General features: G+C 49.1%; 1 protein-coding gene and 1 long non-coding RNA gene across 4 annotated transcripts; one reads left to right on the top strand and one right to left on the bottom strand.

Moving 5' to 3' along the window:
* Positions 1-265: 265 nt before the first annotated feature.
* NUP50 (nucleoporin 50) lies at positions 266-21,177 on the bottom strand. Of its 2 annotated transcripts, none has more exons than XM_019447166.2 (8): positions 20,812-21,177; positions 17,128-17,206; positions 14,701-14,784; positions 11,225-11,411; positions 9,536-10,204; positions 6,619-6,700; positions 4,701-4,819; positions 266-3,691 (listed from the first exon to the last, which is right to left on the bottom strand). In XM_019447166.2, exons 2-8 carry the CDS (start codon positions 17,194-17,196, stop codon positions 3,489-3,491), a joined length of 1,413 nt encoding a protein of 470 aa, XP_019302711.2. In that variant the 5' UTR covers positions 17,197-17,206; positions 20,812-21,177; the 3' UTR covers positions 266-3,488. The 2 variants fall into 2 exon arrangements, with proteins under 2 accessions (XP_019302711.2, XP_019302712.2); XM_019447167.2 differs by lacking the exon at positions 20,812-21,177 and adding an exon at positions 20,746-20,769.
* A 253-nt stretch (positions 21,178-21,430) lies between these two features.
* On the top strand, positions 21,431-26,933 carry LOC109265708 (uncharacterized). Of its 2 annotated transcripts, none has more exons than XR_002079321.2 (3): positions 21,431-21,592; positions 23,026-23,228; positions 25,446-26,933. It is a non-coding gene; the product is annotated as an uncharacterized LOC109265708 (long non-coding RNA). The 2 variants fall into 2 exon arrangements; XR_002079322.2 differs by having other exon boundaries at positions 21,431-22,198.
* The last annotated feature ends 208 nt before the right edge of the window (positions 26,934-27,141 follow it).

The following is a 27,141-nucleotide window of genomic DNA, read 5'->3' as shown; positions in this document are numbered from 1 at the left end:
ATGGTGGCCGGTGACCATCCACCGTCCCCGCCGCAACGCTCATTTGTGAAAACACGAATCCGACACGGCGAACTCCAGTGGCCTGGAAGGGGCCTCACCTGCACGCACGGGGGGTCGATGGGTAGGTCTGTCCTCACCTCCAGATCTTCCTGCGACCTGGGGGCTTCTGGGCGCTGCCTCCCCACACCTCTCCTCCCTCTGGTCCGCTTGACTTGTGTCGACACCGGGAACATCACAGGAGCATAAAAGTGTCAAACACCGTGACTTTGTTTACTTTCCATTTATTCACATTTCATGGATATTACACTTCCTCAAAAACTAATACAAATTGAGATTACATTGTCTGACAATTCAAGTATTTTAGTTTTAGAAAACAATTTCCTATGTGACATAGGAAGCAAACATCTTATCCAACTGATTGCTAACAAGTTTTACGGCTGTTACAACTGCACCTGCGTCGGCAGAGTCCACGGTCCTCAGCTCGATGGCCTCTGGCCAAGAACGTACCAGTGTGTAGAGCGCGGCCTGGATGGGCTGCTCCCGGCCACCTGCTGGTACCACAGGACACATCAGGTCCCACCACAGATTCTCACTTCCAGAGCGAGCACAAGTACCCGGGGGGTGGGGAGCGAGCCACTTGGTCTGCAAAGCCTTCGAACGCCCGCGCTTGCGTCCCGACCGCTCCGAAGTAAAGAGTAACTGACGAATGCTCAAAAAGCAAACAACTTGTTTAAACTTTAAAACTAAACCAAAAAAAGGCTCAGCGACAACCTGTTCTGAACTCTGATGGTAAGGTGAATTGTTTTTTCTCTACCCCGGAACAGGTAGATCTTTTTTGGCACGCAGCTTGTCAAAACTATAATGTAGAACTGAAATTGTACAACAATGATCCTTGTCAAGAAAATCAGTTTAACAAATGGCCAGACTTGTCCTTCCGTAGAAAACACAATCTACACACTGCTTTAAAAACGGGACACACGTTTCCAGCCCGTAATTCTAAAAAGAAGACAGCACAACGCCCAAGTTTTTGCTTACTGGGGAATGCTCCAGAGGAGATGGGACAGGCACCAGTTTGAAAAAAAAAAAGAAAAAAAGAAAAAAAAAGGCCACTGGGACACTCCATATGACGCAGCACGGTTAGGATCAAAGGTGATCCTTCGGGCCATGCAGATGATACACATCACAGATCCTTCAACTAAATACAAAAATTTCCATCTACATCAGACACTAAAGCCAAATTTCTAGTTATTTTGTTAAAAATAATTCTAACTAAAGCCAAGGGGCGGAACTGAGCTATTAGTACGGTGGGGGGTGAGCTCTCTGGGGGGCCCCGCCCCCGAGTAACATAAGCACTTAGACTTTACAGTAAAATCCACACACACTCACGCTCTTTTCTATTAGTACATAATTAAAGTGGAGGCCAAAGCTCCTCACGCACAAGGGACACGGAGGAAATAGCACGTTGTGAGTGATGGCGCACATGTCACATCTGCCCCTGTAATGATCACTTTCACAGTGACAGCTGTAGCAGCAAGTTTGCCAGGAATGTTAGGAAAAGAGAAAGCCACACATACCCACTACTTCAAAGAGACATGAACTATTTTTCCAGGGGGGTTGAGAGGTGGCCCAATTCTGATGTTTTCGGGCCATTTCTGGCAAACGTCCCACCGGACAGGCCGAGGCTACTGCCACCGAGGCGCTCCCGAAGGCGCCCGGGGACCACGGGAGCACGTGAGGCCAACGTAGGACACACGGGGCCCCACATGGCCTCGTCCTTCCAACGGCTGGATAAACCTCAGGTGAGGGAACAGGACCAATGACGCGGAAACGGTGTCAGCCACCCGCTTACCACAGATCGCCGGTAACAGAAACTCACCCACGTACTCTTTCTAAAAGGAAAATGCAACAGAAGTGACCACGCCCTCCCTGTAATTCCAGGTGAGAGTCTGACCACGTCCCACGAAGTGTAAGCTCCTCTCTGCGTATTTGTCCAGAGTCACACACACGCGGGGGCCAAATTCTCTCAGCAGAACCAGAAAACAGGTACAAGAATCTCATGATAAATGTGGGGCCAACTACCACACTTCAAGTGTTTAACACAGTTGATCATAAAACGGTTTCCCTGCCCCCCTTATATCTAAAACTTATAGCTTCTTTTTTAAAAAAGCAACTGTACTATCTACAGTTATCGTGACTGTTCTTTCCTAAGTCAGAAGACATTCTATGCGCTGAAGATCAGACGTGAGCCCTCAGGCACGGACCCTGAGCCTTTAAAACAAGGTCACTAAATGACTAACGAGGAATGAAAGTGGACATTTAAACACTAAAAACTGCATCTAATTCATGTGCCCAGAGTTTTCCCAGAAGGCTAGGATTAGCTACCCAACAGCGGTGGCGAAGTGACGGGATCTTCTCATGCACAACCATGGCTCCCTTCCAAACGGACATGCCGAGTATCTTACTCTTAAAAAAGTCAATGGAAACTTATCAGATGCAGAATAATGTACTTCTGTCTAAAGTTAAAGGCAACGTTTGCACACACAATTTCAATTCCATGACCTTATTGCATGTTTCCTGGTGAACTTACATGGCTCGTGTGTAGTAAAAGCTCTGAGACCCTCAGGGTTCATCACGGTACAAATGAACGAGGACAGATTCACTTTCTTTTTTGTACCGTGCTCGAACTTTAATTTTTTTCCCCCCGGGTTTTGCGGTCTATGGTCTATCAACTATAAGCTACCAAATTTGTGCTTTTAAACCCTCATTCCTGACCACCCCCCATTCTGTCTGTCTGTAGGGGACGCAGCACTGGCAACAGCACCTCAGGAATGCCACTACAAAACCCCATCTACAAAACCAAAGAACAAACTCCTCGTTTCCTTTTAAAATGAAAAAGCAGTTCCTGAATCAGGTAAAACAGGCCACGGGGCGAAAAGGCCGATGTCTGCAAATGATAAGCTAAAGCCTCTAATGCGGAGGGGGAACATTTGGTAGTTAAGAGGCAGCTTTAAAACAAGACGAGGCGGCAGAGGAGAAACACCTCTGTCACGGCGTGGTAGCGAGATTCATTTGGAAAGGGTGCTGTCCTCCCAAATCAGTCAAGCCCACCAGAGAGAATGCCACAGGCAAGTTTCCTCCTGGACGCGGGGGTTGCCGGCACGCCTTGCAGGCCGCAGCAGCGCACCCCAAAACCCGTGGATCGGAACAGCCTTTGGGAAGTCTAATCGATACCCTGATTTTAGCCTATTAAGAAATCACTTGCGGTCGGTTTAATAAATGAACGTTAAAAATCTTCCAAAAAATTTCATTCAAACGTTATTTTACACATCAGACAGTTGTTAAGAAGGGAGGATACGGTTTCTTGACGCTTAACATTTACAGGTTTTATTGGCCACGTTCATCTTCCTCACGAGGTTGTAAGTTACCGTCCGCGGCGGGCGGGGGAGGGGGGGCGGCAGCTCGGCAGCGACTCCGCAGAGGGGGGGCGTTCAGGCGTCCTTTTTCTCCAGTAAAATTTTGTGCAGCTCATCTGCGTCCTCCCCTGTTTTTACCCGGATTAACATGGTGACCGGGACGGTGGCGTTCTTCTCATCGATGGGTGGGTTTGGGACACACACGATAAGTACGTTGTTTTTCCCTGTTCGGGCGCACGGCATATTGGGCGGGATCAGGACGTTCAGCAGTATGTTGCCTGCATTTAAGCAAAGGAAAAGTCCATCAAAATCACACAGACCCCGTGTCGGGAGACTACAGCTTCAATACGCGAAACGTTCAATCCAGAAGCCCTCTTCAACTTAACCGATCTCACGCGGGGGGCCATCAGGGAGGTCACGGGAAAGGGCGCTGGATCCCTGGTGCACATGCCAGCACGGCGTCCCTCCGAGAGGACCACGAGGACTCTGGCAGGCCCTGGCCCTGCCGCGGGGAAACCACCTTCCACCCCGCTCCCGCCCACATCCCCGGCCTCCGTTGCAGCAGCCAGGCCCTGCTGAGAGGCGTCCGTTCTTACACGAAAGGAAGAACGCTTTGGCACGACCCGGAGCCTTCACGAGGTCATTGGAATAAAGGCAGAATGGCCAGCAGAGAAACCTCTGTCTGAGGCAAGCATGACTCCCGGGTGGGTAGTGGGGCGGCGGGGGGGGGGGGGACCCACTAGCACCATGATGGCGTCACCCACGCATCGAGCCTTCGGGGAAAAAAAGCCACAGGGAAGTTTCTGTATCCAGCCTGGCAGGGCCCAGAGCTACCCACCACTTCCTCTCAGACCTGCCCCGTCCTCCTTCCGGCGGGCTGTTCTGAGGGCGAAGCTGGGTGTGGGGTGAAGGATGGACTGCAGCACGTTCAAGTTTTTTGCCTACATAAACCAGATTCCTTCGAACGGTTAACTCCCCTTCTGTGCTTATTAAACCATCCACTTTATCGATAGCTTCTTAGTTACATTTCTAACACAAATGAAAACGAAAACCATTTTGGTGACCTCTTGGCTGTAGTTCTTAACACACCTGTATCTCCTTACACATTGTCACTTAATTAAATCTGTAAATAGTCAGTAAATACAGGATGCATTTGGTTTGAACGACTGCTATTCCAACCCCAAACACAGCAATATACTCGACCTAGAGGGCTGCAGTGAGCGAGGGGAAGTCTTTTACGCCATGTGGTTATGAGGACTTGGGCCACTTGAAAAAAGAGATACCCACCTAAATTGGTGTCTGCCCGCACTAAAAGTTGTGTCTTCTGATTTGTTGTAGGTTTTAAATGCAAAGTCCCCACACCTTTCTCTTTAAATTCATTGTCTTTCTTGTAAAATAGCTTACACCTATGGGGAAAAATAGGTATCGTCAGATATTCCAAAGACAAACCGAGTCACAAGTTTTCTGACCACCACCGTTCACACTTGTGTGGAAAGACCCGCATTAAATGAGCAGAGGAAGCTTCAGGATGAATCCTTGACTGATTCAAGCTGGGTCTGGGCCCAAACCAGAACAAGCAAACTGGTTAGATACTGTAGAACCCCTCCCTGATTTCAAAATAATAATAATTCTTAAAATAGTGGCTCATGAGGCGCCTGGCTGGCTGTCAGCTGAGCGTCCGACTCTTGATTTCAGTTCAGGTCACGAGGCACGGAGCCTGCTTGGGATTCTCTCTCTCTCTCTGCTCCTCTCCCCCATGTGCACGTATACCTGCTCTCCCCGAAAGAAAAATAAAATTGCCGCTAGCTCCTAAAAAGATAACCCAGTGGGTCACATACAACTTTTAAAATGACACTTTCTAAAACGGACACTTTTCTCAGTTCAGTCAAAATCACAGCTAAGCAGCCCACGGGTCTCTGCCGTGCTCCTCTGGCCCCGAGCTCAAGAGGTTGACCCGGTCCTTTAAGGACAGGAATAAATGCAGGACAATCTGCCCCCATCTCTCTTCCCTCTTTTCCCATTTATTTTTTACGTTTCTTCCGGACTCCTTCAATTTTGGGTCTACCAAATGCTGAAATCTTGGAAAACATTCTTAAGCAAGGCTGAACTACCAGTAACGTCATCAAATGTCTCCCCAGCCTGCCGTGTCCCACGTCTCCTTAGGTTGTTAATAAACCCAAACCACTGCCTGCTCCTTTGATTTGTTCCAGTTAGCAAAGAATCTCAGGTCAGGATCACTCCTTTGTATCATCTGTGTAATTAAATAAGAATAAGCAAAAGGAATTGTTGGATTCTTGAAAGTTCTCAGATAGAACACTTGGGGATTCCATAGAATACGGTGACTTATTATGAAACTCAGTCTGAAATTTTTGTTACTTAGGAAAACACATGTAGGGAAGCTTCTAAAATGGCACAAGTAAGTATTCTGTAAATATCTTTGTTAAAAAGCACTAACTGCATCTCACTGGGATGAGAGAATTCAAAATTTCCTCTGATCTTTCTTCTGAAAGCAACAGCTCTCATATAAAAACAAACAAAAAACCCCGAAACAACTCTCATCACTGGGGGAAAGACCAAGGGATGGTCACTGTGCACAACTTGCTGGCTGAGAAAAGCCACAAAGGCCAACCATGTCCCCATGAAGACAGGAGGCCGCCTGAGGAAGAGCGGGAGTAAAACCAAGTCTGGAATCAGTGACGAGGTGACTTTGTGCAGGAAGGAGGAGGGGCAGAGAAGGAGACAAGCCCGAGTGGAGAAGGGGCAGGTGGGTCACGGAAAAACCTATCTCTAAGGCACTTTAAAAAGCAGGAAAGAAGAGGAGCACTGGGGTGACTCAGTCAGTTAAGTGTCCAACTTTGGCTCAGGTCGTGATCTCACAGTTTGTGGGATCGAGCCCTGAGGCGGGTTCTGCGGCGGGGCCTGCTTGGGGTTCACTCTCTGCCCCTCCCCCACTCGCTGTCTTGCCCTCTTAAAAAAAAAAAAAAAAGGCAGAAAAGAAAAATAACAAAGACTAGGATACACCCACAGGAAATTTACAGAATCAGCTTGTTGTAAACACGGGTCAAGAATTCTTCCTTGTCCAGTTCAAAGGGCAAGCACAGCCTGACCCCGGGACGGGATGCTCGGCGCGTTCCGTGGGCCCCTTTCTTCCCCCCACGTCTCCGAAGACATGCTCACCGAACGCACTCCCAGGACTCCCACTTACTTTTTGGAGTAAAACGCATCTTCTTCTTTCACTTCAGTAACTACTACTTTGGGTGGCTCATCATTCTCTTCTTCATCTCCGCCTTTTATAAAAACAAGACCAACTCAGTAAAATTCAAATCGAACGCTGAACGGTGTAACAGAAGAAGTTGTCTATCCCCGCACCAACCCCCATCCTCAACCTAAAAATCCTACGTAAGCCGATGTAGAAATCGGAAGCACACGTCTAACTGGGCGTGGGGGAGCGGGAGGACTCGCTGGATTTTAAGGGTTTTCTGAAAAATTAGAATAATTTTTAACAGGACCTACTTCTCTCTTCTAGATGTCAATTTCTAGAAGGCCTTGGAATGAAAAGTTATCGACATGATTCAGTGCCCAAATTTTAACAGGAAAATAACCAATCAACACCCACACATACTCAAGATTACCCCACTAGAGAAGCGGAATGTCAGATGGGGTTCTAGCCCCCTTCCCCCCAAATGCTCCTGCTAAGGAGCTAAGGAACAATCGATCTGAGCAACGGCCAAAGATAAGGAAGATAAACTTGTTTACAGGACTTGCCAGAGAAACCACCCCCGTGTGTAAGCAAGCTTTGCCTGAACTGCCACACCGCTCGGGGCTCGGGTCCCACGGGTCCCCTCCCTGACCGAGCCCAGGGCCCAAGGCACAGGGGAGATTGAAGTCACTATGGGATGCAAGTAACATCCTCTGGAGAAACACAGTCTCAGGAAGCTCACTAAGTTAAACAGCAATTCTGGTGCTCAGACAATTCAAAGCCACAAGATTGAAATTTTAAGAAGGCAGTCCTGGGGGGCCCCTGGGGGGCTCTGTCCGTTAAGTGCCCGACTCCTGGTGTCCACGCAGGTCACGAGCTCACCGTCACGAATGGAGCCCCACGGCAGGCTCGCGCCGAGCGTGGAGCCTGCTTGGGACTCTCTCTCCCTCTGCCCCTCCCCTGGCTTGCACCCTCTCTCTCCGAAGGAAGGTAGTCCGGAGTCAGGTTCTCCAGGGCAGGCCCCAGGCGTCCCGGTATTTTGGCGAGCTTAGTCCTTCCGATGCGTCAAGCACCTCAAGCACCCGGAGAAGCAGGCACCCTCACTTCCGCATCCCTCCCACAGGCTCTGCCGCTGCCCCGGGCCCACTGGTCCCGTTCAGGGCAGGGGAAGGGAAGGGCGGTCTCCGTCCGATGCTGTGCACGGGGCAGCCGGTGCCTGAGGGCGCACCCGACGGCCAGGCAGAGGGGTACCGGCAGTCTCGCTCCAGGGAGGAGGGACACGGAACATTTGGTGGCAAACCGGCCACCGCGGGTTCCTTTCTCTCTCCCTCTCACGAAGTTAACATCCCTGAGACGTATACTTTTTAACTGCTTACGAAGAAGTATCTTCACACGTGTGGGCTGTTCAGTCACCACGTGAGGACAAGCGATCAGGACGCGAACCCCTCTCCTCAAAGAGCAAGAACAGAGGGAGGGAAGGCTGACTGGGGGCACTGATACTACACAAGGTGGAAACTTCTGGAAAGGCGGCTGCAACCCAGACACATCCAGGGAAAACCCCGTCAATTTGTTCCCCGTGGCTAACAAGAGTCTACCTGTTTTATTTATAGTAGAGCACTTTTCTGCCATGTGACCTCACCTACGATTATAAAAACCTAAACACGAGAAATCCCATAGATGTTTATGACCAGTTTTTAAAAATTTTTTTTAACATTTATTCATCTGTGAGAGACAGAGAGAGGCAGAGCATGAGCGGGGAAGGGGCAGAGAGAGGGAGACACAGAATTGGAAGCAGGCTCCAGGCTCCGAGCCGTCAGCACAGAGTCGGACGCAGGGCTTGAACTCACGAGCTGCGAGATCATGAGCTGAGCCGAAGTTGGATGCTCAACTGAGTCACCCAGGCGCCCCTATGACCAGTTCTTTCAATAAGACACAATTGTCAAACGAAGTTAATTCACTTTTTATTTTAGAGAGAGCATGAGCAGGGGAGAGGGAGAGAAAGAGAGAGGAGAGAGGAGAGAGGAGAGAGGAGAGAGGAGAAGGGAGGGGAGGGGAGAAGGGAAGGGAGGGGAGGGGAGAAGGGAAGGGAGGGGAGGGGAGAAGGGAAGGGAGGGGAGGGGAGGGGAGAAGGGAAGGGAGGGGAGAAAGGAGGGGAGGGGAGAAGGGGGGAGAGGGGAGAGGGGAGGGGAGAGGGGAGGGGAGGGGGGAGGGGAGAGGGGAGGGGAGAAGGGAGGGGAGAAGGGAGGGGAGGGGAGGGGAGAGGAGAAGGGAGGGGAGAGGGGAGGGGAGTAAAGAGAGGAGGGGACAAGGGAAGGGAGGGGAGGGGAGGGGGAGGGGAGGGGGGAGGGGAGGGGAGAGGAGAGGGGAGAGGGGAGGGGAGAGGAGAGGGGAGAGGGGAGGGGAGGGGAGGGGAGGGGGGAGGGGAGGGGAGAGGAGAGGAGAGGAGAGGGGAGGGGAGGGAGGGGGAGGAGGAGGGAGAATCCTAAGCAGGCTCCACGCTCAGCACAGAGCCCAACGTGGGGTTTGATCCCACGACCCTGTGATCATGACCTGAGCTGAAATCAAGACTCGGGCACTTAACCAAGTGAGCCACCCAGGCGCCACTCAATTTTTTACACGTAAAGCCACGCGTTTCATAATTTTCAAAGTCATCGTGCCAGATATCTATATGTTCCTCACTTTTACCTTTATATTCTTAATCCTTACAATAAACTCTACAAAAACGGTCTTACTCCGTTTTACAAGTAGGGAAAACAGACTCAGAAACAGCCGGCCAACTTTGTCCGGGATCGCACCTAGGAAACGACAGTCACAGTGTGAATCCAGATCCGTCCGGAACACACACCTACGCTCGTGCCACTACACACCAACTCGGACACACCCGGAGCCGACTCGCGAGGAAGGCCTGGAACTCCGCCATTACCTTTGCGTTCGTTGCTGCCGCCGTCGGCTTGTACCTCCAGCGTCTTTGTGGCGAACGGTGAAGAGACCGGTTTATTCTGGCTAATATCTTTGCCAAATAAACTGGAGTTTCCAGAAGAGAATGAAAACCCAGTCAGGGGGCCAGAGTTTAAGGAGCCCAAGGCGGAACTCTCGATCTTCTTGCTAAAGTGAAACGAGGCACCTGCTGCTCCCGCCGACGGGTCCGCTTTCTTTTCAGGATCCGCCTCCGTCTTCTTTTCAGACGTGTCCTCGGTTTTGCCGCCATGAAACAAAAATGTTGACTCTTGCTGTGACTTCGCTGACCCAAAGAGGGAGGGAGACGCGGTGGCGCCGGGCGTCTTGTCGGAGTCGCTTTCGGAATCCCTGCAGCTGCCGCCGCTCCCGAGCTGCTGCTCGATCCCTGCCAGGTATTTCTCGTAGTCTTTGAAGATGGGCGTCAGGTCGCAGAGCGGGTTTGTGTTCACGTGCTTCACGATCCAGTCCCGCACCGAGCAGTTTAAGGCAGCCAGCTGCTTGTGATAGGCGTTCCTGGGGCAGGCCGTGCTAGAGGGGAGGCCGGAGGAGGAGGGCTGCTGGCTGTCACCGTTAGTTTTGGGATTTAAAATCTTTTTATCGACCAAGGAGGTAGGACCATTTGTGGCAACAGATCCTATAGGAAATTAAAGTTTGAAGAGTTTACTGAGAGGCTGATTGGATTCTATCCCCCAGATTTTTATGCTGCACTGCCTTCGTACCTTCTTTTACCGTACCCTAGTTTTGTGACAGTTCAAGAAGCGTGTGCACGTCTGACATTTAGGAAGCAGTGATCACAAGAATCAAACTTTGTACAAAAACGGGGCTCGCGTCAGTTAAACCTCTAAAAGTTTAAAATGGTCTTTTCTTTCAAAAGGATGCCTGATGCCTGCCTTCCCCGAGAACTGTCACAACGGTCAGGGGAAAGCTTAACCCCCAGCGCCGTGGGATGAGCACGTACTCGTGCAGTTAAAATCTTAACAGGGAGTGCTACCTTCATCACACCGAACACTCCGCCTAATTGACACCCAACGGGCCACACTTAAAATACCTAGCGAAGTACAATCCAACCAGCCAGGGTCACTTCTGAAAACCAAAGACCGCAGCGCAGGATTCCATTCTCTGTCACTGATCCCGAGAGCTCGTGACCAACTCTCTCAAAACAGATCAGGCAATCAACACACGCCGGGCGAAACCAATCTAGGCCGGAGGACCCCCTAGGTTCCCGGGGGGCGCGCACCACACAGAAAGTCCTCGGCCCCCACAGAACGAATGAGGAGACGGGAAGGCAGGTCTTTACAGAGGGTCCACTGAGAGCGTCCTCTTCTCCTTTGACCCTCAGGTCAATTCCGAGGGTCACTCTCATTTCACAGTTGAAGATCTGGACGCTCACAGGCTAAGGGACTTTACCAGGGTCACAGAGCCGGCGGCCAGCAGAACTGAGAACAGAACCTCGGTCTATCCTGGCTCAAAAGCTTCCGCTCTATTCACTTCCTCTGCAAATAGCCGATATCTAATTTGCATCCCTTTCGGTATCACCCCGTTTCTGCTCGTTTAGTCCCAGGACCCAGGATAAGTACAAGAAAAGTATCTTTGCAGAGTTACTTTTCAGATGGTCTTTACCCAGATGTGACCAGCGGGAGGGGAACCTACTCACCAAAGGCTGCCTTGGTCTCGCTCGCTGCCCTGGCACCGGAGAAGGGAGGGGCACTAGTTATGCTGCTTCCATTAGACAGTCCTTCCAAGGGCTTCCCTCCAGCACCGTTACCAAATCCAGAAAACCCTCCTCCTCCAGATGGTACGACCAAACCTTTAAAACCTTTAAAGGCCCCTCCACTATCAGACTGAAATACAAAGAAAGAGCACACATTAGATAACTCTCTTTCATAACTAAATAAGTGACAGCATTATCTTGGCTCGATAGCACCTAGAATCCTTACGCCAGCAGCATTAAAGGAAAACCGCCAGCACAAGCTGGAAATGAGGCGGATTTTCCTCCTGATGACACAGCTCTGCCATCCAAAGCTGCCGCCTTCCTGAGACAGCCATGAAGGACAGTCCCAATTTACAGTGAGATTTGTTTTTAAAAATAGATTTAGGATATAGAAGACAAAAAAGACTAATGCGATAAAGTTGTGTACGCAGCCTCAGAATTGTAACTAAAAGCAAACATTTCAATACAACGGATCCCTAACGAACCATTTTTCACGTGCTATGCAATCAAAAAGACCATCAGCCCAAGGACGCTGTAGAAACATCGAGTCAGGTTAACTCCAAGTGCTTTACCCACTTACCTGTAATCTCCTAAGCCCTGCTGCAGCCTTTAGTCTCTGGGAACTGGTGAAGTCGACTCTCAGATCTAGACTTTCCCTGAGTTGAGAAATCCACAGGCAACATTTTTATTCTCCACTTTCTTGCGACTTCCAGTAGCAGGGTCTTTCCAGCACTTTCAACCCACTGTGGCTGGCTCTCTCACCTCTCTAACCTGAGATGCTCTGGAAACATCTGGCACCCCGAGAACTTCTAACACTGCTCTGTGCCCCTGGAAACTTTTGGAGACACGGTCCTCAGTTTACAGTGCTTGACTGAAGTTACTGTTTCCCTCCCGTTCAAAACAGTGGTCCTTCCGCAGCAGGGGATGGTCTGCTTTTTGGATCAAGGATCCAAGGGAGGCTCTAGGAAATACTCTCAAATACATATGCTCAGAACATCCACGGGAGTGTACCAACCTTAAGTGCACGCACAAACGAATTAGAATCACGAGCTCACAAAAAATTACTTACACTAGAAACTCTTCATTTTCTAAATGGGCCAGTTAGCCTAATATTATTGCAAAGTTTTAAAAAAATCGTTCAAAAAATTTCAATCATAAACATAGGATTTCAGATGGTTACTGACCACGGATACAATTGTGGCAATAAAATTAGGCCAGAAAAACCCAGAAATCAAAAACAAAAGCAAAGCCTTGACTTGCATAAATTTCAATGCACGTAATAAATACAGTTCTTTGGTTCTGACACTCTATAAATTTGATTTTTAATGAATCAATATCCCGAAGACACCACACAGAGCGCTATCATTTTATAAGATTCCATGGACGAAGCATAAAAAGCTGTGAGTAGCTCCTCAGAGCCTTTTACTTTGCATGAGATTTAAGAACCAGAGGATATTTATAGTTATTTTAGAGACTGCTGACAGTACATTGGCTCTAGAGCCATCACAAAAATTCAAGAACCACTGGCTTTTAAACGAAGGAATGGAGTCATTCAGAAAAGTGAGAGCACAAGTGAATGAGGTAATACACCGGGGCTCACACCCGTGTCTGTCAATCTCCCTCGCGTACTTTGATTTTTCTCCATGGCACTTAGAGGAAAACTAAAATTGTATGTTCAGCGTGTCTCTTCCATCGTTAGGACGTAAGGCCCACCAGGCGCGGATATTTTACTCACTCCTGTCTTCACCCACCAATGAATCCCTAGTGCTCAGCACAACAAATCCAGGACAGCTGACATGGGAACAACCGGCGGTTAGGGACGCCAACATCCCTCCCTTATCAAAAAAATAATAAATCTGCGTATAAATGCAATTCAAACCCGTACTGTCAACAGTCAACTGTATACAGGAAAGGTCACATTTCAGCACTTAAGCAGATGACGTAACTGTTAATTTCTCTAATATACAAGCTCTGATGGAAACCTGACGCTGCAAGTTATAGTCGAAATTATGTGCGTCTTTTACTTCCTTTAGCAGCCAGAGGGCCCCGACCCCCTTCCCTCTGGCCCAGTCTGGACTGTGGTGGACACGGCTTGTACTTCTTCACTGTCCCTCATCTGACAGCCGGGCCATCCCTCCCTGAGGCGGTCTTCCTCTGGTTTCTGTCTACACCGTGAGCTGCCACTCTCAGCCACCCTCCCTGGTTTCAACCTCCTGCGTGGTGAGGACTCTCACAGCTGCACCTCCTGTTCCAGGAAGCCGCCCACACACCTAGTGGTCTTCCAGAACTTCACCTCAACGTACCCCAGGCTCTTAGAACACATTTCCCCAACTGAACCGATCACTTCCTCCACAATTAAGTTGTCCTTCCCTCCTGCTGCCCCCTCTCCGAGGAAGAGCCATCAAACTTCACTAGGCTTGATACCTAGCTTTGACCGGTCACCAGTCTTTAAGAATGGAATCGGATCAGTGAAAACTTGGAATAACCAAACGGAACAGAGTCACCACGAAAGGTGCAGGGGAGCAGATTCATTCCAGAGCTGCCACCCCGGATGTTCAAAGCAGCTTCTCCAGCCTGACAACAGATGTCCGGGCCACCGAGTCAGCACTCAGACACCTGGAAGGTATCTGAGGGCTGGGAATTGTACCGGGGAAGACTAGTTAAACATGGGAGTGACTGGGGCGCCTGGGTGGCTCAGTCGGTTAAGCTGGCCGACTTCAGCTCAGGTCATGATCTCACGGTCCATGAGTTCGAGCCCCACGTCGGGCTCTGTGCTGACAGCTCAGAGCCTGGAGCCTGTTTCGGATTCTGTGTGTCCCTCTCTCTGACCCTCCCCCATTCATGCTCTGTCTCTCTCTGTCTCAAAAATAAATAAAAAAAGTTAAAAAAAAAAAAATGAAACAAAACAAAACATGGGAGTGACTGCTGAACACGGACCACGTGACTTCCATTCACAAGTTACAGTTCATCTTTCATCCTTGTGAACACGGGAAGGAAAACACCGTGACCTAGCATCCTGGAAGAAAACCCGCGCCTGCCAAGCTTCTTTCAGAGCTAAGGGACTCCCCCGACCCTGCCCCCGACGCCAGGAGCAGCAGGACTCCGAGGACACCCTGCGTTTCCCTCCCTTACGCCATCTGCCACGACTTCTGTGGTATCGTTCCACGGGTCTTTTCCTCTCCTTACTGCCGTTCGGCGGGAATCTCGTCTATAGGATCGACACTGGATGTCTGCAACTCGGTAAGGTACGGGTCCCACGCTTCTTGTCCATCTCCCGTGGTCTACATCAAGGATTTTCACAAGTGGAGTTAGCATTTTAAAAAGCATTTATCGATCTGACGGCTCCCAGAGGTAGAAATGCTCTGCGACTCAGAAGTCAAATTAGCGTTTAATGCCAAGGGCGGTAAGAAAACACTCACTTCAAATCCAACGTTTCTACGCTTTGCTTTCTTTATGGCTCTATTCTTCAAGACTTCCTCACTGGCCACGGAGAATGTTCCCACCTGCAGGCGTACAAATTAAACAGCAGTAAGATGAGGCCCCAAAAAAGAAATGAACAAAAAAGCCTAACCAAACTTATCTTCCTATCTGCTGGTTTTAACGTACTGTTAATACTGATAACAAAGTAAGGAGAGGGCAGATTAAAATAAAGTTTACGTCTGTTGTCTACATCGTGAATCCCAAAGCTACTTAGATGAATGAGAAATCTCCCAGAACGAGGCGCCTAGGTGGCTCAGTCAAACATCTGACTCTTGATTTCGGCTCAGGTCATGATTCACGGTACATGAGTTCCAGGCCCGTTCTGGGATCCAGATCAAGCCCCCAAACTGCAGTGCGCGCTGGGCTGGGCTCCGTGAGGGGCACGGAGCCTGCTTACGATTCTCTCTCTCCCTCTGCCTCTCCCCTGCTAGTGTGCTCTCTCTCAAAAAAAAAAAGGAAAGAAAGAAGTCTCCCAGGATCTATGCAAATCCAGGCTTTGCATACAACCCGGAGAGGAGCACACACAGAAAAAGTTTTGCTAAGACCAAGACCATCAAAAGTTTGGTAGAAAACTATTCACAACTGGTTCTTCAAATTTTAAATATATTTAAAGACATGTATCTTAGAATAAAAATCCAGTTTTAAGAAGCAAAATCTATTCTTCAAAAGCCAACAGTTACCTTAAAGATCATCAACAGTTAACAGTGGTGGAGCCAGTTCTAAAACCCAAATGCCCAAATCTAGTACGTTACTACTTCAGTTTCCAAAAACACATTTATTTTTATCACGTGTGCATACCATTTTTAAGAGAAACCTTGCCCATTTGTCCATCACCCAAAAGCCCACTGATGTACCTGGGACTCTAAGGGACCCTGCTTAGAAGCTACCTCTCTTCCCAGGAGCTGAAGTACCTCGTCCATAATCAGAAGTTGGCTGAAGACCTTTGGGTTTATTTCAACCCTTCTTTTACCCTGTAGGGCTGGCATGAAATACTTTCTGTAAGAAGGTGTCATCCATAGTTATTTCACGTAAGGTTAAAGAGACCTCCATGCTTACAGACGGGACTATTTGGTTGCATTTGTCCCCAAACAAATGTAATGCCCTTTCAGACTCATTAGATTCAATCCAAATGGAGGTCCTTTCATACCTGAAATATCTTAGCATCAAAGTAAATCATTATACCGCAGTCTTAAATCTTACTAGGCCCAGAATGAAACTGGGCAGAAGATCTGGAAAAAACCTGAGTTACCAAAGACCTGGTTAAAAAGCACCAAGTCAGTTAGAAATGTTAAAAACCTTGTCAAAATATTAATAAACTTGTGATTTTGGTTTCCCTAAACATAGGAATACATGTATTTGTCAAGGAAAAAACGTTCATATGACAAGACAGATTCAGCAAGAAGACAGTTTTAGAATAAGCTTGGAAACAGTTTTGCAGATTTCTTCTTCTTCCTCTTTTTTTTAAACTTAGCACTATTCTATTGGCCTGGGAGCATCAAACTGCTGACAAGGCACTAAAAATGCAGCTGTGATTTCTATTCTTTGTAAGAGAGAAAAGGAAATATTTCTGAGGGAAGACCATTTTTATTTTGTGAGGAAAGAAACTAGGCCATCCAAATTCTATTTCATTGTTGTGGGGGTGGGGGCGGGGGCGGGGGTCTCAGATCTGTGCGAACATGAAGACAGGCCTCCAAGAAGCATTAGAGTAAGGGAGGTGACCCCAATCAGAAATCTCAAATTACGGGTGCGGCAGACGGAGAAGTCACGTGGTGTAGTACCACTTCTCACGTTCGGGCGCGATGCTAAGTTCACGACCAGATCACTTACTCACCCTTCAGGCTTGACTAAAACTATGAGTTTAGAATGCAGCAAGTATATGAAATTCAGGAAGGTGCTTCTACAAAGGTGCAGAATATTTCAGGAACGGGAACTAGTGGGAAAAAGACAGCCAAATGTAATAAATAAATTTCTATACTAAGTACAGATCATAAGAAACCATACTATTTCCTGTTCCGGCTGTTCTTTAAAAGGCCTTTTTTTTTTTTTAATACAAATTTTTTTTTAATGTTTATTTATTTTTGAGACACAGAGAGATGGAGCATGAACGCGGGAGGGGCAGAGAGAGAGGGAGACACAGCATCCGAAGCAGGCTCCAGGCCCTGAGCTGTCAGCACAGAGCCCGACGCGGGGCTCGAACCCACGAACCGTGAGATCATGACCTGAGCTGAAGTCAGCTGCTTAACTGATGGAGCCACCCAGGCGCCCCTAAAAGGCCTTTTGATTTTCCTACCAAATCTGCCCGAGGAATCCCAAAATGAATTTAAATTTAGAAGCAGCAGGGAATCGTTCTTGGGGAAAGATCTTACCTCCTCTGCTTCGTCTTCTTGATCCCAGTTCCTGTCGGTCAATTCCTTCTCAGCAATTCTTTTGGCCATTGTTTCAACCCTACGTTAAAAGTGAAAGAAGTGAAAAGTTTACTTTTCTGGATCAAGATGTAATTCCTTACAACGAATTTTTAAAGAATTTTTACGAAGAATTTTAAACAATGCTAAACCAGCTCCGTTTGAAAAGACACTGTAACACTGATTTTTAAAAATCCGAAGTACTGTATACGTAATCAACAAGTGATTAATTTATTCTATGCAAATTATAATCACAGTCTTGCTACAGGCAAAACATTTTAAATGCTTCAAATTCTCTTAAAGATGATTCAGTAAAGAAGCTCATCCTTAGACAAGAATTTTAATAAGGCAGTGGAAATACCTTCACAGCATGAGTACTCTTCTTTAGGCTACAGACAATTGATAGAAATAAATTTCCCGAGACTGAACATTTAATTACCCCAATCTGTATACTGCTAAGCTAGGATATCATTTAAAAGTTCAAAATGTAATTAATATCGATGTGTTAACATTCTGAAAATTTACATGTCACCCTTCAAGAATAAGACATCAGCTCAACTCTAAAGCCACTGTTATGGGGCGGGGGGCAACGGTATTATCTCTGCAGTGGGACACAAGCAGCTAAGCAGAGAGGGTACTTGAAACCATCCCTTAAAACCTGCAATGTTTTCTGATCCTAATATATGTTGTTTACTATAAAAAACAAAAATACCAAAACACTCAACAGAGAGCTCCATTGTGAGTGCTGAACTGGCTCGTTCTCTAACTCACCAGCTAAATGGAACAAGCAAATTCCATTTCCCGTGCTACCCGCCTTGCCTGGAATTCACCAGTTCATTCAGGGTCCCTGAAACCTGTCTAGACTCCTTTCTGAAGGTCTTTCCCTACTCATTTGACTCAACACCACAACCTACCAGAGTCAGTTCCTAGAATTTCATGGTCATTAAGATACACATTTACACCCGGCCTAGTTCTCTTTAGTAGCTACACAATAAAATTCAAATGTTGACATTCCAAAGTCCTCCAAAATCTGGCCCCCTGTGGAGTCATTACATAAGGGATGTTCAGCTTTTAGTAATATCTTAATAATATCTAAACTTCTCTTTTACAAGTACGTACACGCTTTCTTTCCTGATTATAGAATAAACGGTTTTAAAGCCCAAGTTGCTAACACATGAAATATGAGACCCAGCCATTACCTGCAAATCCTTTTTTAAGGTCTCCCCCCACCAAATACCTCGTTAAGTTTTGCCATTAATCTTTGTTAGTCAAACAATCAAGGTACTTTCAGACTCGATCTTACTGAACTCCAAAGGTTCAGAGGCCAGGTCTCTGCTGGGATTCTTTTCCTACTCAGTAAGTAACACCTCCACCAGAGGGCAGAAGAGGGGAGAAGTTGAAATAGTCGCTTTTGCCGTAACTGTAAGTGATTAAGGCAAAAAAGGGTGACGCTGAAAGTGCAAAAACCATAGTAAAATTTCAGCATCTAACTCACACCCACAAGCGAGGAGACAACCAGCAGAGTAAAAACCAAAATGAACACAGCTGCGTCCGTATCCTACCCTGTTTATTGAATCTGTGACCTGGCCACAGGGCAGGGATCTTCGCTGTGTTTGCTGACCCCCTCCAAAGGCCCCGAACCTGTCCATCTTATAGGAGGTATTCCAGAAGTGCTCAATCAGTGACCCGGGGCACTACGGATCTCGGAAAATACTACAAGATGCCGGCATCTCAGTTCTGCCATTTCCTTGCTAGACCTTTGGCAAGTTATTTAATTGTTGTGACTTGGCCTCCTCATGTGTAGACAAGGCAGGTGTGGTGAAGTAAGATCAAGGAAAAAAGTTAGTTTAGGGGTGCCTGGGTGGCTCAGTCGCTTCGGCTGAGGTCATGATCTCACGGTCTGTGTGTTCGAGCCCCGCATCGGGCTGTGTGCTGACAGCTCAGAGCCTGGAGCCCGTTTCAGATTCTGTGTCTCCCTCTCTCTCTGCCTCTCCCCTGCTCATGCTCAGTCTCTGTCTCAAAAAAAATTAAAAAAAAAAAGAAAAAAAGAAAAAAAGTTAGTTTAGCACAGTGCCCAGAACAGAGGAAGGGCTTAATGCATCTTATTAAAGAAACAAATTTTGTTAGAAGCAAAGGCTATAAAAAATACTATTTTTTTTCTTCAAAATGTACAAAGTACAGTGTGGAAAAAAAGACTTCAATTATGAGCCACGCTTTAAAATATATTTTAGCAAATCCATATTTTATTTCAAAGCACGATGCTTCAGTTAATAAATTTTCTTTTTATGCAAAAAGAAGGGGGGGTGGGACGGAAGTCTCTGTTAAGTACTCAGAACAAGGCCTAGCACCTAAGGAGTTTTATGTCCCGGCTGTTACTAAGAATTTAGGGGCACCTGGCTGACTGAGCCAGTAGAGCGAGGGCCTCTTGATCTCAGGGTTGTGGGTTTCAGCCCCACTTTGGGTGTAGTTTACTTAAAAATAAAATCTGTTTAAAAAAAAAAAAAAAAAGGATTTAGAAAACGTTTGGGCTTGTGGTTAAAAAGGTACCAGCTTTTGAAAGGATTCCTAGGTAGGAAACACTGTCATAGCAAATTGAGAGTTTTCGTAACTGGGAAAAAGCTAGTATTTGCGCCGGATAGAGTTATGCGGTCTCTGCTACCAAGCGCTGCCTCATCCTTGGGGCTGAACTTCAGTCGACACCAGGATACCCTAAGATGAAAACACATGTGCCCATATTTGACCGAGGAAAAAAAAAAACAACAACAAAAAACAAGGGGGCAGACCCCGGAGACTGAAATGCCAGGGGAAAAGGAAGCCTCAAAATTGCTCCTTAAGGGAACAGAGTAAAAGAGCCGATCGATAGCCCGGGATTGCACGAAGAAAGGGAAGCCGAGGCAGAGGTAGTGTAGGGAGCGAGGAGAGGGCGGCGAGCCGGCCAAGAAGGAAGAAGTACCGAGGGGAACGGCTAGGAAGGATGGCCGGATCAGGAAGGTCCCTGGCCGCTCCGGCCTCCGCCGGGGCCGCCTCGCCCGAGTTGGGCGCTGCAGCCCCGACAGGTCGGTCCGGCGCCCGGCTTCACAAACAGCACCCGACTACGCGCCGCTGGGATCATCCCGCCCCACCCTCCCCGGCTGACCCCACCACCCCACGGCCCGGACCCCTTACCCCGGCTTCTCCGTCCAGATCCGAGTCCCGCACCCGGACCCCAGCTTCCTCCACCCCCGACCCAGGTTCCCTCACCCCGGCTCCCGCCCAGAGTTTCCCTTCCAGGTCCGAGTCCCGCGCCCGGATCCCAGCTTCCTGCTCCCCAGGCCCGGGCCCCTCACCCCGTCCCCCGCCCAGAATCCCCCTTCCAGGTCCGAGTCCCGCGCCCGGACCCCAGCTTCCTCCACCCCACGCCCGGGCCGCTCACCCCGGCTCCAGCCCAGGGTCCTCCTTCCGGGTCCGAGTCCCGGATCTGGACCCCGGCTTCCTGCCCAGGGTTCCCCTTCCAGCTCCGACTCCCGCACCCGGACCCCGGCTGCCTCCTCCCCAGGCCTGGGACCCGCAGCCCAGCTCCCCCTTCCAGGCCAAGTCCCGTACCGTGACCCCGGCGCCTCTCCCCAGGCTCGGCTCCTTCTCCTGCCACGCCGCCCGCCCTCCTCTTACCTCCCAGGCGGCCGCCGCGGCACTCGCTGGGTTGTGGGTGCGGCGAAAGCCGGGTGCGCGACAGCGAGCAGGTGCGAGGTTGCAGCCGCGCGGGCCTCGGGTCTGGAGCCGCCGCTGCTCGCCCGGTTGGGCGCGCCTGGTCGCTTCCGGTGCGCGGAGCTTCTCGAAAGACTTGGTGGTCAGCAAGCCCCGGGTCTCAAACACCATGTCCTCTGGGGGCCTCGCCTCGCCTCGCCTCTCTGTGTTCGGCAGTGAGGGAGAGCCGCCGCTCAGCCAGAGACCGCCGGGGGAACGGCGCCGAATACGCTCCAAGCCGCCATTTTACAACTCCAATCTGCCCCCTTCCCCCCCACCAACTCTATAAAAAGGAAGGAAAGAAACGCCCGCGTCTAGTTACTGCGCAAGCGCGCCCGTGCTCAGGCGCGCAGTACCTCCCTCCGCGGGCACTGGAACCACGCGCAGCGCAGGCGCCCAGCTGCTAGGAAACCGTCGCCGGGAGGAGCGCGCCCGTCTCACGCATGCGCGCGCATGCGTGCCTCCACGCACGCGCGGGCCTCGGCCGGGGGAGCCGGCGCCGGCGGCGGGAGTTGGCTCGCGGTGGTCACGTGGCGGCGGGGGGACGCGGCTGAGGCGCGGGTGTCGCGCGGGTCTGTGCTGTCGGGGGAAGTGGCTCTGCCAGGCGCTCGGGACCGCACGGTCAGGCAGTGAGCGTGACCGGGGCGCGGGGTGTTCCGTGCGAGGCGCCGCGGGACTGCGAGGAGACGGGCGGCGGTCGGGAAACGTGAGTGGGTTTGGGATGCCCGGCGCCGCCTCCTCCTGTCCCCAGAGGGCTGGCCCAGGCGGCCCTGCTCTGATGGCGGCGACGTCCCTGGCCGCTCAGGGCAGGGAGGCCTGGGACTGCGGAGCGCGGAGCACCGGCCTCGGTCGTGGATGAGAAAAAAAAAAAAAAAAAAAAAACGGATCTACTTGGACACCCGGCTTGTATTTGCTTCCCGCAGCGGGTGCCCCGGAGGCGAAATAACTTGCTTAAAATCGGGCCACTGGTGAGGACCAACGAAGAGGCGGTGCGCAGACGCGGATGTTAAACTGCGCAACTGATGCATCCGTCCCTGCGCTCTGGTCGGAATACCACCGCGTAGCCCTCCCAAGTGCTTCGGTGCAGGGCTTCGTGCAGTGGAGGATTAGGTTACGCCGCACGGAGCAGCGCGTCTGTCCCTGCCTCTTGGGGGGTCACGAGACTTGCCAGCCGCGGACACCCCGGGAGTCACTCGCGAGAATTAACTATTTAGGAGGCTTGCTTCAGAAAAGGAACATTCCTGGAGCGATGGTTCTTAACCTTTTCGGTGGGGGAGGGGTTTATGGCTGTTGAGCATTTGAAAACCTAAAGGTTTGTGCATCCGTGCTCGTAGAGGACAAGTTCGCATACGATGTCCCGTGCGTGGGAGCTGGGACCACTGTGTTAGGGACTCCTTATCCAGCTCGATTGCACACACAAGGGTTAAAGAAAGGTGGTCCCTCGGGCGCCTGGGTGGCTCAGCTTTTGACTTCAGCTCGGGTCATGATCTCCAGCCCCGCCGTCGGGCTCTGTGCTGACAGCTCAGAGCCTGGAGCCTGCTTCAGATTCTGTCCCCCCACTCTCTCTGCCCCTCCCCCACTCGCATTCTGTCTCACTCAAACTTTTTTTTTTTTTAATTTTTTTTTTAAACGTTTATTTTTGAGACAGAGAGAGACAGAGCATGAGCGGGGGAGGGTCAGAGAGAGAGGGAGACACAGAATCCGAAGCAGGCTCCAGGCTCTGAGCTGTCAGCACAGAGCCCGACGCGGGGCTCGAACTCACGGACCGTGAGATCATGACCTGAGCCGAAGTCGGACGCTTAACCGACCAAGCCACCCAGGCGCCCCAATAAACATTTTTTAAAAATTAAAACAAAAAACAGTGGTCCCCGCGTTGGCCATTTAAAAGAAAGCCTGATGTATTCACTGCCCTTATGGCGACTTCCCCTAGGAATCCAAAAAGGTAGATGTTGCTAGATGTTTGGTTTTTCCCCAGAGGATAGATAATGAAAAAAATGTCCAGCCAGGAAACTGGATTAGTTGTTGCCTGACTTTGTCTCACTGTCCTTGTTAATTGTATGTGTAACTGGTCCAGGAACGTTGACTAATCACGTGTCATCGCGTGGGCTTTAATGCCATGCTCATTAGTGGTTTTATCAGTTTTTGCAGCACAGCTCCTTCTGGGTGATACATGACTTATCAGAGCCATCCGTTTGGTTAGTGCCAGAACCCAGGTCTCACTTCAGCCTGACGTCCCGTTCCACAAGCCCTTTCAACAACCATTGAACACCTGCCTACGTTGGGGACTCCACAGATGTTTGGTGCCGAGCCAGGTGGCCGCTCATGTCTGCCGTCTGTCCCAGGTCAGCCTTCCTATTCTTTACAGGGACTGTCCTAGACTGTCATCGCTTAGACCTTTCCAGCCACCTTCCTCCCTGTTCCACCTGCCAACCCCCAGTCTCACCTCACTTCATCTGTAGTTGGGTTGCAGGCACCCAACTAGTTACTAAAAGGACGAACCCATCTGTTTCCTCATTGAGAGAAATATTATCCCAGACTTTCCTGATCTGATCAGCAGCTTGTGAGTCTTCGTATTTGGTTCTGTGTGAAGCTCATTCATCCCAAAATGTCTCTAGTGCCTATTTATTTATTTATTTATTTAATGTTTTTATTTATTTTTGAGACAGAGCAGGAGCAGGGGAGGGGCAGAGAGAGAGGGAGACACAGAATCCGAAGCAGGCTCCGGGCTCCGAGCTGTCAGCACAGAGCCTGACACGGGGCTCAAACCCACAGACCGTGAGATCATGACCTGAGCCGAAGCCGGACGCTTAACTGACTGAGCCACCCAGGCACCCCTCTAGTGCCTATTTAAAAAAAAAAAAGAGAGAGAGAGAGAGAGAGAGAGACTGTGCGAGTGGGGGAGGGGCAGAGAGTGAGAATCCCAAGCAGGCTCCTTGCTGTCGGAGCTGACCCCGACTCCAGGCTCGAACCCACAAAGCCACTAGATCATGACCTGAGCCGAAACCAGGAGTTGGATGCTTAACTGACTGAGCCCCCCAGGTCCCCCTCTAGTGCCTTCCTGTAAATTGAACGGTAATTGTTAACGTGAAAATAGAAATGCTAGGTTGCTTGCTGTGTAATATCTGGGTTGTTACCACACAAGAGACAGACAGCTTAGGTAAGTAGGCGTAGCCTTTCGTGTAGGTACAGGTGACCCTTGAACAACACAGACTTGAACCGTACGGGTCCACTTAGGTGTGGATTTTTTTCAATAAATACGGTATAGTAGTACTGTATTTTTCTGATGACTTTCTTAACACTCTTCTGTCTGGCTTATTTGATGCTAAGAATACACTGTACGATGGGTATACAAGGTCTGTCAACGGTTAATTGACTATGATTTGAGTAAGACTTCCCGCCAACAGTGGTTCAGTTTTGGGGGAGTCAAAAGTCATACCTGGATTTTGGACAGGGGAGGCTGTCAGTGACCCTCACTCCCGTGTTCAGGGATCAACTGTATTTACCATTGAAATGTAGCCAGTTAAAGTCACAACTTTTATTCTGGAAATAACACAAAAGTTTTCTCGTGAGGCGAAGCAAAATAGCACATTTACTTCTTCATCGCGAATTGTAGCGTGAGGTGATGGATGCCTTTCTCATGCAAATAAAAAGATTTATGCGTTTAATGGCGCTTTGGCTGACTTGCACGCTATGTGTTAAAATCCCCCACTTACTGAAATGACAGCGTCACGCTGCCTATAGCTCAGGAGAATAGAGGCAGTTTGCACACGGACCTCTACCTCCATTGAATTTGGCCGCGTCCATTTAGTGAAGGTCTTTGGGAAACTTACGAAATAGTTCTCCAAAGGCGTTAGACGGTATTTCTGAAACCCCTTTCACTTTGCTTAGCCACCGAGGATTTTTATGGTTGCCCAGGCTGGGTCATTTTCTTATGTTCAGTTAATAAATACCCACACCTGTTGGTTTACCTGTTTCACCTAATTCAAAACGAGTTCATGGAGTCCTTTGTGCTGCTCGAGTTCCACTGGCGGACCGGAACCGCCACTGGGTCGGCTTCACACTGTGATCAAGTCGTTAACGTCGTGGACAATTGAAGTCTAGTTTAACCCGGTGAAGAAAATTGCAAGATAAGATCTGTTGAATGGCCGCTGTGTCCTGGCCTCTGGTTCAGGTAGACTTGAACTTTGAGATTGGAATCATTCTCTATTAGGACGTAACAGAAAGCATGGTTCAACAGGAAGCCTACAGGGCCACTCTGCTCCTGATGTTCCGGAGTTCACATGTGAGATGTTGTACCGTCAGCCCCGCGGTGGGGCTGCTAGTGTGGAGTAGGGCTGCAGAAGTTCCCGACTAATAGAAGCCGCCACCTCCTTTGTATCTGCAATGGCCTATTCATTTATTTTTAAGGAGGCTTCATGCCCCGTGCAGAGCCCAATGTGGGGGCTTAAGCTCACAACCCTGAGATCCAGACCTGAGCTGAGATCAAGAATCAGATACTTAAGCGACTGAGGCACCCAGGTGCCCCTGCAGTGACCTCTTTATTATTTTTTTAATTTTAGAGAGCATCCAAGTGGGAGAGAGGAGCAGAGAGAGAGAATCCCAAGCAGGCTCCACACTCATCACAGAGCCTTCCATGGGGCTTGATCTCACGACCCCAAGATCATGACCTGAGCTGAAATCAAGAGCCCGATGCTCAACCGACCAAGCCGCCCAGGTGCTCTTTAAATCTAGAAATGACCTCTGAAAATCTAGAAATGTACTTGTACTTTTGTCTTTTATTTTGGGCCATTTGTCGAAGAGAATTTGTGCCCCATCCTGGAGTATCTTTTATCTAAAGAAAAAGGGAAAAAAAGGTTAGAACAAACTGGTAGAGAGCAGGCAGTGCCGAAAAGAATATCACGTGCTGCTTTCCTCATCCCATTCTTCAGTTCCCCGGGAGGGTGACTGAGTATTGATAAAATGATATCCACGGTCAGGAGGAGGTAGGTGCTAAAGGCAGCAGAGTGAAGAATTTGGGGTCGTTATCCCCAGACCATAGAGCATGGAATTCTTAAATGATTGTGCCCCCGAACGCCATAGTTCTTAGAAGATAACGCATTTCCCCGGACTCGTCTGAGGTCCAGAAATCCACAGGGTGATGTGTCTCCAACAGACACTCCCCAAGAGCCTTGTTTCCTCCCATGCTGCTTGTTGCCTGAACTTGAAGCTACTGGGAGCCCTCCTCCTTTAGTTGTTGGGAAGGCAGAGGCTATCCAAAGTGAGAGAGGAAAGGGAGATGAATAAAATCCGGAGACGAAGAACGTGAGCTCTGGCATTAATTGCCCCTTGATTCCCCAGCAGGCTGCTTGCCAGCTGGATGGCCTTGGACAAGCTATTGAACTCTTGGACAAGAGCTCACTCAGTTTCCTCATCTGTAAATTGAAGGTAGTAATAATACCTTCATTAAGTTGTAAGGATTGAATGGGAAGGTTTTAAATTGTTTTTTTCTTGTTTTTTTTTTTTAAATGCTTATTTTACTCTTGAAAGAGAGAGGGTGTATGGGTGCGAGTGGGGGAGGGGCAGAGGGAGACAAAGGATCCGAAGCAGGTTCTGCTCTGACAGCAGAGAGCCCAGTGTAGGGATTGAGCTCATCGTGAGATCATGACCTTTGCCGAAGTTGGACGCTTAACTGACTGACCCATCCAGACACCCCTAAATTATTTTTTCTAACGGGATTCTTGTTTTAAAAGATTTTAGTTACAAAACAATAGTTTCCTTTTACTAATCAAAAATGTACCATTCAGAGGTTTTGGCTTCCACACCGTAACTAATGTAATTCACCGGGTTCTTACGATTCGAGCTGAAAGCAAAGAACTGTGATGTTTTAACTCGAGTAGTTTTATTCTTAGATTTATGATTTCCAGTAGGCTTTTGGAACGTTGCCCAAGGGCCGGAGACTCCCTATCCCCCTTTATAGATTCTAGACTAGATCTTTCAATGACGACACGTTTGGTTTCATAACAAAAAAATATCAATGATTAAACTGGGATTTAGCTGGATTCTCAAGACTTTGAGCAGTGCCTGACTTGCTTCGTCCTAGGGATTCCACTCCATCGGGTGCTCCCAACATGTCATAGCTTTTGTGTTTTTCACATTTCAGACATCAGTGCAAAAGGATTAAGACAAACTGCTACGTCTTGTACAGCTGTTACTTATTTTCTCGTGAGGCTTTACGGTCTCTGGAAAAGCAGTAGCGGTATTTAGCATGTTAAAAAA

The sequence above is a fragment of the Panthera pardus genome, unplaced genomic scaffold, assembly GCF_024362965.1.
Source record: "Panthera pardus isolate Hobbes unplaced genomic scaffold, ASM2436296v1 HiC_scaffold_6, whole genome shotgun sequence".
Classification (NCBI taxonomy): domain Eukaryota; kingdom Metazoa; phylum Chordata; class Mammalia; order Carnivora; family Felidae; genus Panthera; species Panthera pardus.
This window is presented reverse-complemented; position numbering and strand designations above follow the sequence as displayed.